The sequence below is a fragment of the Thalassophryne amazonica genome, chromosome 9 (assembly GCF_902500255.1).
Source record: "Thalassophryne amazonica chromosome 9, fThaAma1.1, whole genome shotgun sequence".
NCBI classification, from domain to species: Eukaryota; Metazoa; Chordata; class Actinopteri; order Batrachoidiformes; family Batrachoididae; genus Thalassophryne; species Thalassophryne amazonica.
Genome location: NC_047111.1, coordinates 45,718,524 through 45,734,592, shown reverse-complemented (window position 1 = coordinate 45,734,592; position 16,069 = coordinate 45,718,524). Strand labels below are relative to the sequence as shown.

The 16,069-nt window shown below is 45.4% G+C and overlaps 1 protein-coding gene across 2 annotated transcripts in view; it reads left to right on the top strand.

The window, feature by feature from the left end:
• Positions 1 to 12,236: 12,236 nt before the first annotated feature.
• fnip1 (folliculin interacting protein 1) overlaps positions 12,237 to 16,069 on the top strand; it is a 114,291-nt gene continuing 110,458 nt past the window's right edge. The window contains exon 1 of one of the 2 annotated variants that reach the window (XM_034177981.1): positions 12,237 to 12,453. In XM_034177981.1, the coding sequence (XP_034033872.1) occupies positions 12,257 to 12,453 (197 nt within the window). In that variant the 5' untranslated portion in view covers positions 12,237 to 12,256. The remainder of the gene's footprint in view (positions 12,454 to 16,069) is intronic. The other variant, XM_034177983.1, reaches the window with a different exon arrangement.

Sequence of the window (16,069 nt, the reverse complement as noted above, 5' to 3'; positions counted from 1 at the left end):
CGCTTATCCTACGTCGGGTCGCGGGGGCAGCAGCTCAAGCAAAGCTGCCCAGACCTCCCGATCCACACACATCTCCCCCAGCTCCTCCGGGGGAACCCCGAGGAGTTCCCAAGCCAGCTGAGAGACGTAGTCCCTCCAGCGTGATCTGGGTCTTCCCTGGGGCCTCCTCCCTATGGGACGTGCCCGGAACACCTCTCCAGGGAGGCATCCAGGGGGCTATCCGGAAAAGATGCCCGAGCCACCTCAGCTGGCTCCTTTCGACATAGAGGAGCAGCGGCTCGACTCCGAGCTCCTCCCGAGTGACAGAGCTCCTCACCCTTTCTCTAAGGGAGCTCCCAGCCACCCTGCAGAGGAAACTCATCTTGGCCGCTTGTACTCGCGATCTTGTTCTTTCGGTCATGAGCCAAATCTCATGACCATAGGTGAGGGTCGGAACGTAGATCAATTGGTGAATCGAGAGCTTTGCCCCCCTGCTCAGCTCTCTCTTCACCACGACGGTCCGATACAGTGACTGTATCACTGCAGATGCTGCACCGATTCATCTATTGATCTCACGCTCCATCCGTCCCTCACTCATGAACAAGACCCCGAGATACTTAAACCAATCCACTTGAGGCGAGGACACCCCACCGACCTTGAGAGATGCAGCAGAGATGAGATTCTGTGGTTCCCAAACCGGACCTCCTCTACACCCTGGCTGTGCCTAGAAATTCTGTCCATAAAGGTAATGAACAGAACCAGTGAGAAAGGGCAGCCCTGGCGGAGGCCAACATGCACTGGAAACAGGTTTGACTTACTACCGGCAATGCGAACCATGCTCCTGCTGCGGTTGTACAGGGACCGGATAGCCCTTAGCAAAGGACCCCGGACCCCGTACTCCCTGAGCACCCCCCACAGGGCGCCTCGAGGGACATGGTCAAATGCCTTCTCCAGATCCACAAAGCACGTGTGGACTGGTTGGGCGAACTCCCATGAAACCTTGAGCACCCGATGGAGGGTGTAGAGCTGGTCCAGTGTGCCGCGACCAGGACGAAAACCACACTGCTCCTCCTGAATCTGAGGTTCGACTATCGGTCGGATTCTCCTCTCCAGCACCCTGGAATAGACCTTACCGGGGAGGCTGAGGAGTGTGATCCCCCTGTAGTTGGAACACACCCTCCGGTCCCTCTTCTTAAACAGAGGGACCACCACCGGTCTACCAATCCAGGGGTACTGTCCCCGACCACCACGCAATGTTGCAGAGACGTGTCAACCAGGACAGTCCCACAACATCCAGAGACTTAAGGTGCTCAGGACGGATTTCGTCCACCCCAGGAGCCTTGCTACCAAGGAGCTTTCTGACCACCTCGGTGACTTCGGCCTGGGTGATGGACGAGTCCACCTCTGAGTCCCCCATCTCTGCTTCCTCTTTGGAAGATGTGACGATGGGATTGAGGAGATCCTCGAAGTATTCCTTCCACCGCCCAACAACGTCCCCAGTCAGGGTCAACAGCTCCCCACCCGCACTATAGACAGTGTTGGCGGAGAGCTGCTTCCGCCTCCTGAGGCATCGGATGGTTTGCCAGAATTTCTTCGAGGCCGACCAATAATCGTCCTCCATGGCCTCTCCGAACTCCTCCCAGACCCGAGTTTTTGCCTGTGCGACCGCACAGGCTGCAGCACGCTTGGCCTGCCGGTACCTGTCAGCTACCTCCGGGGTCCCACCTACCAACAAAGACAAGTAGGACTCCTTCTTCAGTTTGACGGCATCCCTTACTTCCGGCGTCCACCACCGGGCTCGGGGATTGCCACCGCGACAGGCACCAGAGACCCTGCGACCACAGCTTCAGGCGGCCGCATCGACAGTGGAGGTGGAGAACATGGTCCACTTGGACTCCATGTCTCCAGCCTCCCCCAGGATCTGGGAGAAGTTCTTCCGGAGGTGGGAGTTGAAGACCTCACTGACAGAGAGTTCTGCCAGTCGTTCCCAGCAGACCCTCATGATACGTTTGGGCCTGCCAGGTCTGACTGGCTTCCTCCCCTCCCAGCGGATCCAACTCGCCACCAGGTGGTGATCGGTCGACAGCTCAGCTCCTCTCTTTACCCAATTGTCCGAGACACGTAGCCGAAGGTCAGATGATATGACTACAAAGTCGATCATCGACCTCCGGCTCAGGGTGTCCTGGTGCCACGTGCACTTATAGACACCCCTGTGCTCGAACATGGTGTTCATGATGGACAAACTGTGGGTAGCACAGAAGTCCAACAGCTGAACACCACTCGGGTTCAGATGGAAGAGGCCATGCTTCCCAATCACGCCCCTCCAGGTCTCACTGTCGCCGCCCACATGGGCGTTGAAGTCCCCCAGGAGAACAATGGAGTCCCCAATTGGAGCACTATCTAGTACCCCTCCCAGAGACTCCAAGAAGGTTGGGTACTCTGCACTGCTGCTTGGCCCATAGGCCGAGACAACAGTGAGAGACTTGTCCCCAACCCGAAGGCGTAGGGACATGACCCTCTCGTACACTGGGGTGAACTCCAACACATGGTGACTGAGCTGGGGAGCAATAAGCAGTGCTACCCCAGCTCGCCACCTCTCCCTGTGAGCAATGCCAGAAAAGTGAAGCATCCAGCCCCTCTCCAGGAGTTGGGTACCAGAGCCCAAGCTGTGCGTGGAGGTGAGCCCGACTGTCTATAGTCAGTACCTCTCAACCTCCCGCACAAGCTCAGGCTCCTTCCCCCCCATCGAGGTGACATTCCACGTCCCAACAGCCAGAGGCTATGAGCGTGGACCGGGCCGCCGGGCCACCCGCCCTCGACTGCCACCCAGTCCTCTCTGCACCCGACCCCCATGGCCCCCTCTGCAGGTGGTGAACCCACAGGAGGGTGAGCCCACATCGCTCTTTCTGGCTGAGCCTGGCCGGGCCCCGTGGGCTAAGGCCCGACCACCAGGCGCTCGCTCATTATTCTTGAGATAATGAGTATATCTCATCTAAATCAATTCTAAAATTTACCAGTAATAAAATTATAAAGATAACTGAAGTTTTAAGTGACCATAATAAATATTTAAGAAACTTAAAGTTTATGAGCAACTTCACCTGTTATAGCTCAAGCACATTATAAACATTGACATGATGGAGTTTGATGCGGAAGAGTTCGAAAAGATACGATTGGAATGTTTTGATGACCATTTACAGTTGGCAATGACAGACTTGGGTGTTAACTTCGTGTTAAAGTCAGAACAAGAAGCTGCGCTGAAAGCGATCTCTCTGGGAAGAGACACATTCTATGTGTTGTTGCTCCAACTAGAGCGGCACACTGAGCAGGGTGGAGAAAGTAGTCCGGCAAGCTCAACCTGTGGGCGCGAGCTATCCCACAATTCCAAAATAGCAGAGAAGAGCGGCACTCTGAGCAGGGTGCAATGGTGTGTCAATGAGCTGCATGCCCACTTGAGTGAATTTCTGGTCAGACACAGAACCTCTTCTGCCCCCCTGTTGTCGGGTTTCTGTTCTACAAGAAATTATTTCAATTTTTTTCCCTTGTCTGCATATATAGTAATGGTAGATACCACACTGGCAGAACCATTTATGAACATTAATAAACATATATGCAATTTATTCTTGCAGGACAGAAGGTATGTAGTGTGTGAGTGAATGTGGTGTGCGTGTGTGACCCCCATCCGCTCTTTCTGATCACCCTACAACATCCTACTCAAAGCCGACTGACAACTTCTATCAGGAGGGACCGACCACCAAAACAACAGGAAGACAGACAAAAACGAAAGACAAGTGGTGAAAGCAATAACTGTGAAGTGAGACACAGAGGAGACGGGGTCCCACCATAAAACATGCCGAAACAAACCACCACACATGAAGAAGAAGTGACAACGACAGTCTGTTGTCTAGTTAGTGAGCATTCATTCCCTAATCTAGGACACCAGAGTCTTGATCCCCTTGAGAGCACCCAAAACCGAAATGTGGTGTCGGCCATGAACACGTACAGTGAGGAAAATAAGTATTTGAACACCCTGCGAATTTGCAAGTTCTTAGAAATCATGGAGGGGTCTGAAATTTTCATCTTAGGTGCATGTCTATTGTGAGAGACATTATCAAAAAAAAAAAAAATCCGGAAATCACAATGTACGAGGTCTGTCCAAAAAGTATCGGACCTTTTTATTTTTTGCAAAAACCATATGGATTTGAATCACGTGTGATTGCATCAGCCAAGCTTGAACCTTCGTGCGCATGCGTGAGTTTTTTCACGCCTGTCGGTTGCGTCATTCGCCTGTGAGCAGGCTTTGTATGAGCAGTGGTCCACCTCCTCTCATCGGATTTTTATTGCAAATAAATGTCTGAACGATTTGGAGCTTTGCTGCATCTAATTTTTCCAGAAACTGTGAGAGACCTCCAGCTGGACACCATTCGGAAAATTTAGATGGCTTTCAGCGACGATTTTATGGGGATTACACAGATTAAGGAGTGCTCCAGCTGGTTTAAAGACCGCCCACAGCGTCTGAGAGCGCGGCGCGCTCCGAGCGCCGATCGACAGGCTCAAACCCCGCTCAAACAACCAGATCATTTCCAACGTGAAGGCTTTGTTGATCCGGGACGTCGTCTAACTTTCGCAAAAAAGGCAGAAGGCATGAACATCAGCACTTTTTCGGCACATTCTACTGTTACAGGAGTTTTTTTCATGGAAAGAGAAGCGGAGGATTGCGCCACCATGCCGCTCATGGCGCAGGACAAAACCACTTCCGTGTTGCTCTCACAGGACGGCTTTCAGGTGGCTTTCAGACAGCTTCCGGTTGCTTTTCAGTCGTGTGAGTATCCGAGAAATTGTGCATGAGCTGGACATGCCCCAACATGTCCTGTGAGGCTTCATCACAGCGGTGCTTTACGCCATTCGGCTCCGCTGCGACGCTGCCCAGCTCTCCACAATTTCTCTTATACTCACTCGACTGTTAAGCACTGAAAGCCGAGATAGGCATGTCCCAACTTGTCCTCTGGCACTCCGAAACGGAGGTGTTCTTTGTCTCGCTCCATCAGCGAATCGGTCGTGACGCGCGAAGCCTCCACGCGGCTTTCCATGACAAAATGTCTTGTTAAAAGTGAAATCTGCCGGAAAATGGCTGATGTCCAGCTCTTGTGATAACCAGAGAAATTGCACACGACGGTCCCGGCTCCACACAGCCATCCGTTTAGAAATGATGTGGTGGTTTCTGCCTCTCGATGGCGGCTCGGAGTGTGGCGCCGTGCGCCATTGTGGGCTGTCCTTAAAGCTGTAGTAACACTCCTTATTCTCTGTGAAGCCTGTAAAATTTTCACCAAAAGCCAGATAAATTTTCCGAATGGTTTCCAGCTGCCTGTCTCTAACAGTTTCTGAAAAAATTCTGATGGGAAAAAAAGCCCAAATCATTCCGCCATTTCCTCGCAATGAAACAACGACGAGAGGGGTGGAGCAGTGCTCACTCAAAGCCTGCCCACAGGCGAATGACGCAACCGACAGGCGTGGAAAAACTCACGCATGCGCACGAAGGTTCAAGCTTGGCTGACGTAAAAACATATGAATCAAATCCATATAGTTTTTGCAAAAAATAAAAAGGTCTGTTACTTTTCTAACAGACCTCGTATATCCGATCACTACTGTGGCTGGTGTGTTGGGCCAAGATAAAAGTACAGAACCCTACCATAAGACATGGACTACACCGGCGTGTTGGAAGCCATACAGCTGACCGCAAGCGACGACGGAAAGAGGCCCAGGACGAACCAGGCGAAAAAGGGAAGCGGAAGAGCACAGGGGCCTAGAAGGGCAGGCACCAGAGCCACCGGGGCATCAAGATGGACCAATGAGGGAGCTGCCCGACGGTGCCGGAACCCCCCCCCCCCCCCCCAACGGAGGCACAGGAAGTAACCCCATACCCGAGGGAAGCACGCAGGGCGCCGGTAGGGCCCATCAAGGGGGGGGCCCAGAACCGCACCACCCCGCCCGCGGCCCCAAGAGGGAGGAGCGAGCGGCGGCGGGGACGGGGGGCAAAGGAGCCACCGCAACTGAACCCAGAGCGCAGGCAGGGACCACTGGCACACGAGGGCGGGGCCCGGCCCCCAGAAAAGAGGCAAGACCCACCCCCCGGGCCAGGAAGCACACGAGGCCCCCCGACACCCAAAACCCCCCCAAGCATCCCGCAGGACCCCCAGACCCCCCCCAGCCCCCAATCCACCCCCATCCTGGACACCAAGCCCAAGATCAGGAAACCGCCTAAGCAAGAACGGGGCAACACCCCACCCCACGGAAACCGCGGCCCCCAAACCCACAGCAGCCGCCCGCCCCCCGTGCCAGACTCCCGCACCCCACCGCCACCCCCCACCCCCCCAACGAACTGCAGGACCCCGGGCCGCACGAGTCCCAGAGCAGGGCCCCGAGACCACGGCAGAACCGGCGAGGCAGACCCCCCCCCCCACCCCCAGATTTCTATGATTTCTAATTTTTAAGTGAAATTCAAATGATGTGGATCTATTTAGGAGTCATATGAAACAAATAATTAATATTTTCCATTTGTGCAATGTAAAGAATATTTTCATTCATTGAAAGATGGAATGTTTTATTCAATTATGTTGGCACCACCTTGAAAAGAACGTTTCATCTTTCAACTAATTGCAAATATTCTTTCCACTGCACTCAAACATTCATATTTGTAAAATAATTTTAACACCACCCTGAGGCACAGTTTTGATCTATTGTATAAGTATGTAAATTACTTTCCCACACTGTTTCTAATTTTGACCCGTATTTGCCCACATAGTGGGTGTCATGTTTCTTCCCACTGTTCCACTTAAATGTTAGCTGGGGAGTTCCAACCACAGGTTATTGTAATTTTCCATTATATAATCCAGTATCCATTAACCATCCAGCAGGTGACAAATGTGTCTATGGGATATTACATAGGTAACCTTTGGGTTCACCAAATTAAAAGATGGGTTAAATATATTGTTTTTGAGTTATGGTCTACACAAGCTGGCTAGGATGGACTCACCCACTCATTCATATTTCATCTTGTATCAGCCATCCCAGGACAGGAATACTCGGTCTGCACATGCATGCGTCATCACATTTTCTCTTTGAACACAATAACTTATGAGTGCCTTATCCAGTTGATTCCAAAATTGATGTGTGCATAACTATCTGCCACGACAGACAAATTTGATTGGACAGCGGGACCTTTGTCCTTTGATACTCTGTCTTCACCAAGACATTCTTGAGATTTCATGCTCTTGAATAAAATTTAATTGATAGAAATAAACTCTTGTCCACAGATGCATCGAGTTTTGCTGAAAAGAACGATGACGTCAGGTAGGCTTGTCGTTGAGTTTATCTATTTAGTCTCAAAAATTCTTGAAAGGGTAGTTGTAAAACAGCTAACTGATCATCTGCAGAGGAATGGTCTATTTGAAGAGTTTCAGTCAGGTTTTAGAATTCATCATAGTACAGAAACAGCATTAGTGAAGGTTACAAATGATCTTCTTATGGCCTCGGACAGTGGACTCATCTCTGTGCTTGTTCTGTTAGACCTCAGTGCTGCTTTTGATACTGTTGACCATAAAATTTTATTACAGAGATTAGAGCATGCCATAGGTATTAAAGGCACTGCGCTGCGGTGGTTTGAATCATATTTGTCTAATAGATTACAATTTGTTCATGTAAATGGGGAATCTTCTTCACAGACTAAAGTTAATTATGGAGTTCCACAAGGTTCTGTGCTAGGACCAATTTTATTCACTTTACACATGCTTCCCTTAGGCAGTATTATTAGACGGTATTGCTTAAATTTTCATTGTTACGCAGATGATACCCAGCTTTATCTATCCATGAAGCCAGAGGACACACACCAATTAGCTAAACTGCAGAATTGTCTTACAGACATAAAGACATGGATGACCTCTAATTTCCTGCTTTTAAACTCAGATAAAACTGAAGTTATTGTACTTGGCCCCACAAATCTTAGAAACATGGTGTCTAACCAGATCCTTACTCTGGATGGCATTATCCTGACCTCTAGTAATACTGTGAGAAATCTTGGAGTCATTTTTGATCAGGATATGTCATTCAAAGCGCATATTAAACAAATATGTAGGATTGCATTTACGCAATATCTCTAAAATCAGAAAGGTCTTGTCTCAGAGTGATGCTGAAAAACTAATTCATGCATTTATTTCCTCTAGGCTGGACTATTGTAATTCATTATTATCAGGTTGTCCTAAAAGTTCCCTAAAAAGCCTTCAGTTAATTCAAAATGCTGCAGCTAGAGTACTGACGGGGACTAGAAGGAGAGAGCATATCTCACCCATATTGGCCTCTCTTCATTGTCTTCCTGTTAATTCTAGAATAGAATTTAAAATTCTTCTTCTTACTTATAAGGTTTTGAATAATCAGGTCCCATCTTATCTTAGGGACCTTGTAGTACCATATCACCCCAATAGAGCGCTTCGCTCTCAGACTGCAGGCTTACTTGTAGTTCCTAGGGTTTGTAAGAGTAGAATGGGAAGCAGAGCCTTCAGCTTTCAGGCTCCTCTCCTGTGGAACCAGCTCCCAATTCAGATCAGGGAGACAGACACCCTCTCTACTTTTAAGATTAGGCTTAAAACTTTCCGTTTTGCTAAAGCTTATAGTTAGGGCTGGATCAGGTGACCCTGAACCATCCCTTAGTTATGCTGCTATAGACGTAGACTGCTGGGGGGTTCCCATGATGCACTGTTTCTTTCTCTTTTTGCTCTGTATGCACCACTCTGCATTTAATCATTAGTGATCGATCTCTGCTCCCCTCCACAGCATGTCTTTTTCCTGGTTCTCTCCCTCAGCCCCAACCAGTCCCAGCAGAAGACTGCCCCTCCCTGAGCCTGGTTCTGCTGGAGGTTTCTTCCTGTTAAAAGGGAGTTTTTCCTTCCCACTGTAGCCAAGTGCTTGCTCACAGGGGGTCGTTTTGACCGTTGGGGTTTTACATAATTATTGTATGGCCTTGCCTTACAATATAAAGCGCCTTGGGGCAACTGTTTGTTGTGATTTGGCGCTATATAAAAAAAATTGATTGATTGATTGATTGATCTTGGTCCATTTTTACTCACTCATAGTGACAGATTCTGACATTCAGGATCTGAAGTTCAACACACACAGCTGCAGTGTGGGTACATGCTTAATTTACTGCACAGTAAGTGACAAATGCTGCTTCAAATAACTTCTTTTTTTTTCCTCTCTGAAGCGATCACAGCGGACCTGTTGCTGATCCCAAATATGGCACAGACCCATTTAAATCAGGTAATGCATCCCATTTAAAGAAATCTATCTTCTCGTTATACAATCTGTGGGATTTCTTGATGACGATTGTTTCAGTTTTGTCAAATTTGGTGATTAATGTTTTTTTTCCATCCTTAATGTGCCCACAGTCATCAAGAGGAACACCCCATCAAAAGTAAGTGTGTGTGTGTGTGTGTGTGTGTGTGTGTGTGTGTGTGTGTGTGTGTGTGTGTGTGTGTGTGTTTATTTTTTTGAGTCTAAGTTCTGCACATTTTTCATGGCAGCTTCAGAAAATAAGGTTGGGGAAAATATGATTTTGTCTCTAAGCTCACCAGCAGAAAGCCCATTATATGCAAGAAAAGGGTTCACTTCAAAAGCCCCATCGTCAGTAACGCCTATGGTCACAACCCCAGTGGGCCAGGCCAAAGGTCCAGCCTGTTCCAGAAGGTAACATTGAATGAGGACACACCCAGAGAGCAAAATGGAGAGCATAAGTTATATTCTACAGAGGATTTATTAGACCTGAGAGTGACGCCGAAAAGGCCCGAACAAGTTAAGGTGTTCGATTTTGCCAACAACAGTGAGAGAGATGTTTTCTTCCAGCGCTTTCGAGAAAGAAGTGACAGACTGAAAAATGGACCTTTATTTCCTCTCACAGCTGTTAGTCACTCCAAACAGTCTGACGGCTGACACCTGAAGGTCAGCGTCCTACACTTAAAGAACTGGGCTTTTCTCCTGCAATCTACATCTGCATCTGAAATCTGCTGTGCAGCAGAGGGGATGTGAAAGGAATGCAGTACATCTATGAGACCACAGAACAATGGCCATGCAGCCATGTGCAAAGCTCTGAAATCCTACACTTATGTCCATATGTATCTCAATGACATAATTTTGCCTCTATACACAACTAAGAATGGATATTGACCAATCAGGATGTGCTTGTAGTGTAGAATTTCAGCTTTAACTAACTGGGTTCAACAAAAATACCATAATTACCATATTTTCCAGAGTATAAGTCATACTTGTCATTCTGTTTTATCAGCTCTTTAATGTGGGATTTTTGTGCATTGTTGTGGTGTACTCTTTATTATTGGCATTTATTCTCTCATTATTGGAGTTTATTTTGTTTAGTGCTTTGATCTCTGGGAAAGTCCTACATAAATAGTTGTCATCATTATTATCACTGTTAATAGTAGTAGTATATAAATTGCACCGTAGTATAAGTCACAAGACCTCCCAAACTAGCAACAAAAAATGAAAAATAAACACTTAAAATATGGTAATCATTGAGGAATCACAGCAATTTGTATACATAGTCCCTCCATTTTCAGGTCCTATAAGTAATTGGACAAAGTAAATATAAGTGTTATTGTTCATACAAATCATCACTTACAGTTTCATTTGACGCATCGGGATGGATACAGGTTTGGATGGAGCTAAGGTTTCTGTGGCTGTGATTAGAGAAAGTGTGCATGTTACGTACATCACCAGTTATACGGCATTATAGTGGAGTGGCACAGAAAAAGTTTTTCTTAAAAAGAAGACAGGAAATTTCATCTACAGTTACAGAAGTCGGACTTGAGGCTTGATTTTGTCTGTTTTCATCGATGAAAAAACAATGTGTCACTTCTTCATGAAGCAGTGACTAATGGTGCAACAACCAAAGCTTCTCCAATCACAGCCATAGAAACCTATCACTCCTTCAGAGTTGCTTGAGTGTCTTAGTGGGTCCCCTCATTTGTCTCCAATCAAATTTCCCTAATTATTTCTATTTTTTAATGATTGATGTGTATGAAGCCCAAAACACATTCACTTACTTGGAAATGTTGACATATAGATCCCTTAACTTATCTGAACAAAACCAGCTATGGTATTTTATATATATTAAAAGACCATCCTTATATTTATTTTTGTCCAATTTATAGGCATTAATGGAGGGACTTTGCACAAATGTTCATAATTGCTAAATGGCTATTCTGATTTTTGTTTTTTCCCCCTTGAATTAAAGCTAAAATTCTGCACTATGCGCAGATGTTCATTGTTTAATTTAAACTCCATTGTGGTGGCATGCAGAGGCAAAACTACAAAATACATTGCTTTACAAATACTTACATGCCTTACTCTACATGCGTATTTGGTGCAATCATGGCCATATACGCTCACAAAATGATTGCAATCTAAATGATTCATAAATTTGCAATTTCTGACAAGTCAAAGAGAATCTGCAATAGACTGATGGCTTGTACAACATGTACCACTGGGGTAGGGTTCACCCCCAAAATGACCCTTAACTGGAATAAGTGGGTTTAGAAAATGAATGCATCAATGCATCAATGAATGTAAAATAAAAGCTGTAAGTGTGCTTTGGGTATGTGTATATGATCTGCCATGTTAGTAGTTTCATAGCTTATATTAACTTAGTGTTGTGAGCTTTTTTCCATCTACTTGGTCCATTGAATATATTCAGAAAAATGAATTCTTATTTCACACCTGGCATTGAATTTTATTTGTAAATTCTTTAAAAGGTGTGTAGCGCAGCATGGCCACTAGATGTCAGATCTGCAGCACTGTATGTAAGAGTTAAATTTAAAATATATTGTATCTGAAGCTGATAGATAGATAGATAGATAGATGATGACCTTTTTGTGTTGCGTCTGTACGTTTAACGTTTGAGTTCATAGAAATATCTTAAATGTGCAATAAACGCAGAGTGGCAGATAGTTGTTTCTTTGCACACTAAAGCAAATCTTTGTAGCACTGCGGGTCTGTACAGAAATTTTGACTCTGGCAAATCATCGCACTTGTGATTTATGTGAATACATTTTCATGCCATGATTATTCTTGACAAAACATCAACATAGCGAATCCACTGACCACGTGGTACCAAGCCAAAAATACCAACCAATCGCGTATTTTGTAGTAACAGCAGCGGCAGTCAGGGAGCCAATCAGAAAAACGCGGTGTGTTACCGAGCAGCTCCTGTGACTAATGCATGTCATATGACTGTGACACCCATGGAGACAGTTACGAGGATCAACGTTTGCCGTTCGATTTGAAGAGAGAAGAGACCTTGTGCCAGATTAATATTTGGTACACAATGCCTCCGACTCTCTTTCAGAAACTTTTCAACAAGAGAAATACATTTTCGGCGCCTCCCCCGAGATGCAGCAAAGAGGACCCATCTTTCAGGTAGCTGTGTGTGTTTACGTTATATATTTGTCACTACTGCAAAGGAATAAATAGTGTTGTTGCAAACGCCTTTTTAGTTTTCCGTTGTTTAATATGTTGTATGTTTTAGCGTTTGTACCGCTCGAACTGAGTGTTGTTCTACCTGTTATGGCGAGCTAACGGGCTAATGCTAATTAGCGGACGCTCGCGGGGCTGCCACACGCGCGGTCCCTCTTTGTGGGACTTGACTTTTCTCGTGCGCGAGAAACTCATTCCCGTTTTATGGTACTCCTGCAGAGAGCTCCTGTAACCACTTGGCGGGTGATTGATAAATACTTCCCGAGGCGCTGCGCGATATTAAAGCAGTTTCCCCCTCTAGTGTAAGTGGTAGAAGCAGTGTCCCGCTTTCTCCTTTGTTTCCGTGTCCCTTTGTGTGAGTGTGCGGCTGCAGTGAAGTCCAGCATGCTGCAACCGTACACGAACCACAATCACGGCTTTCTCCCCTCTACGGTGAACTGTAGCCCCCAAAATTTGGTGTAAATTGCAACCGTCTTCTGTTTCACGTAGACATCCGTGGTGCACGTGAACAATCAGCCTTTGCTCGTAGCCCTAGTTTATCCACGTGACCAGTTTACGCCGTCGGTCTGTGATGCTTCGTGCAGATGATCGTGATGATTTAGTGCAACTCTGCAATGGCTGCAGGGGAGCACGAGCGATTAAACAAGTCTTTAGCGAGCAGCGGAGCGGGTCATATTTAGGTCACTAACTTGTGATTTTGACTAACTCGAATCTATGGGCTCTCGTCCGTGTCATGATTCCATGACGGGGACCGTGGGGATCACTGTCTCAATAAAATATGAGGGTGCATGATTTATCTGAATTGTGAATTGTTAAAGCTTTCTTTTTCAGTGGTTTAATACAGATGTAAATCTTGTTAATAAAAGATGATAGTTTTTGAAATTCACGTGAGCCTTTATGAATTTAATGAGAACTTTGGTATGGTTTTCTTGATGGTTTTCTGGTTAGCAGCAACAGGCTCTTTTTTGTTTTCTTCCTCTTTCAGGTGTAAAGATGTCATAGTTTCTCTTCATAATGTTAATTTGATGCAACTTGCCCAAAGTGCTTCTATTTGGTTGCTTTTAATGCAGAAGCTCCCTGTCGAATTTCAGACTCAGCCATCTTGTTTCTGTTGTACACACCATAAATGGCCCAGGTGCTGTACATCGGAGTTCTTTTTTTGTTCCATTAACATTACATATAAAATTATTTTTTGATTGAATCAGAATAATTTGCATCACAGTATATGTGAAAATCAGTTCTTATTTTTATGATTGATGTTTCTCATGTCTGTGTTGTGACCACACACTCTACAGCAGAGGCCTCAAACTGATTCGAGAAAGGGCCAAGAGGGTACAGGTTTTCTTTGCAACCACCTACTTTGAAACCAATTATTTGTCTTTGAATGTTGCCATTGTTGATTATATCATTTAATTAATTACTTATTTTAATATGTGTTATGGTTGGCAATATTATTTTTATACATTCATGCCAATGAAACAAATTCAAATTGAGAGAAAGACAGTGAGAGAGACTGACCTTCTCAAAGGTTGTATCATATTTCTTTAAAAATCATTGTGGTTAGGAGAGATTGGCCTGGTGGGTAGTTATCATGATATTCTGGGTTGAACTGCTTGATCATCTCTTTGAAGCCTTGATCGCTAACTGTGGACAGGGGTCTCATATCAGTCACCCACATATTCAAAATTGCTTCAGTCAGGATATTTGCTTGCCACGGTGCGCATGTTTACTTGGTAACAAAGTCATCCATGGAAGAGGAACATATTTTTTAGCAAAGTAGCGTTATAAAATATTAGTTATCATGTTTCCTTTTCAAACGTGACATTGCTGTTATTACAGCAAACACATAACGTGTACTAAGGCTAATGAAATTGTCAGTTAATGTTAACATTTACAGAGACCAATATAAGTAAGTAACTCACTGTAGACATTAATGTTGGCGGCTAATTAGCCAGTTAGCTTACAGAGACGACTCCCTCTTCATCGTCAGCATTATCCACAACGTGCTTCCTTCTCAGATGCTTCTGCATCACTGTTGTACTATCGTCGAAGGCAAGTTCTGCTTTGCAGATTTTGCGTTGCACTTTTTTCTCATTAATTTGGTTAAAATATTCCCAAACTTTTGAACTCCGTTGCCAGCTAGTAGCCATGATATTGTTTGGGCATAACTCTTCTGGTGACATCACAGTTGACCTGGATTACCACTACTGTGCATGTGTGTCAAAAACAGAAAGGCAGCGGAAGATACAGCAGCAGCTTTGAGAGAATAATAAAGCTTAAAATAAATGGTGACGTCGATTATTAAATTAGTTGCTGACGATTTTGATAGTCAACATAATTGTGATTTGTCGACTAATTGTGGCAAACCTACTGGTTTAATATCCCAAATGTCTCACACCAGTGCTTTGATCGTTCTGTGGTTCGGTGTAGACTCCCAATGTTAACTTGTGTCTTAAGGCAAAGATGGGATATCTTTGGTATGGTGTCTGTTCATGGGATTCTTTGGTACCACTGGAATGACTGTGTCAAATGAGCACTTACATCGAGAACCTCAGCGGAGGAATATCCTTGGTGTAGTAAAGGAACATTAGTTACAATGTTTTGACCTTCTCTAGCAATGATGCAGTGTGATGGCGTCTAAGTGCTGAGGATCCCAGCTACTGGAAAAAAAGTCAAAGGGATTTCCGCCTTTCACCTGGCTGCAGCAAATAGATGGGTACTTTTGAGAGGTGGGGATATACCAGTTGTCTGCTTGGGTTGTTGCCATTCACGACTTAAGGTGGTTCTGTGGCGTGGTGGGCACAGAGACGTGTTACTGTGGTTACCGCTCCCTGACTGGTTATGTGATGTAATTCTTACACAGTCACCAGCCCCCCCCCCCCCCCCCCCCCCGCGCACGCGCGCACACACATTACAACCATACCAAAAGTTTACTCATCAGATCACAATTAATGCTACACCAATTACCAAATTTTCATCGTCCCCACAATACAAGCTATGAACGCATCACAAAGGCTTGCTTAAAGTACAATGAATAAGAGAAATGCATATGGTCATATGTCATAAATAGGTGTCAGAGGGTTCTCCCAAGAAATTTTTAGTATAGCAGTGCTGTTGGGAACTATCACCGTGCGCAACGCTTCCAGTCGGTGTCCTAGCCAACCTTGTGTCCTGAAGCCCAAAGACAAAAATTAAAATCTTTTAGTACTGTTTCTGGTCTGATTCTGTGCTGAATTGTTGATTTAAATTAATCTAAAATGTTTGTGTTTTGTTGACACACTGTATGTAACAAATGTGCAATAAACGTATTTGAAAGACAAAAATAATGTACAGAATTTGGAATGTGGGAGATTCCAGGCTTTTTTTTTTTTTTACACTTTCCCCTGCATAGTTTTCAATTTGAAAAGTTTGAATTCCCAAGTCACAATATCACCAGGGTGGGGGCATTCACTTCATAGTGTTAAAATCTCACATTGTCCTTGTGATTCAGATTTTGACAGCCCTCTGTACTGTCAAAAAATGGAAAAACAAAAGGTTCAGCTTTCCTTCCCAAGTCAGC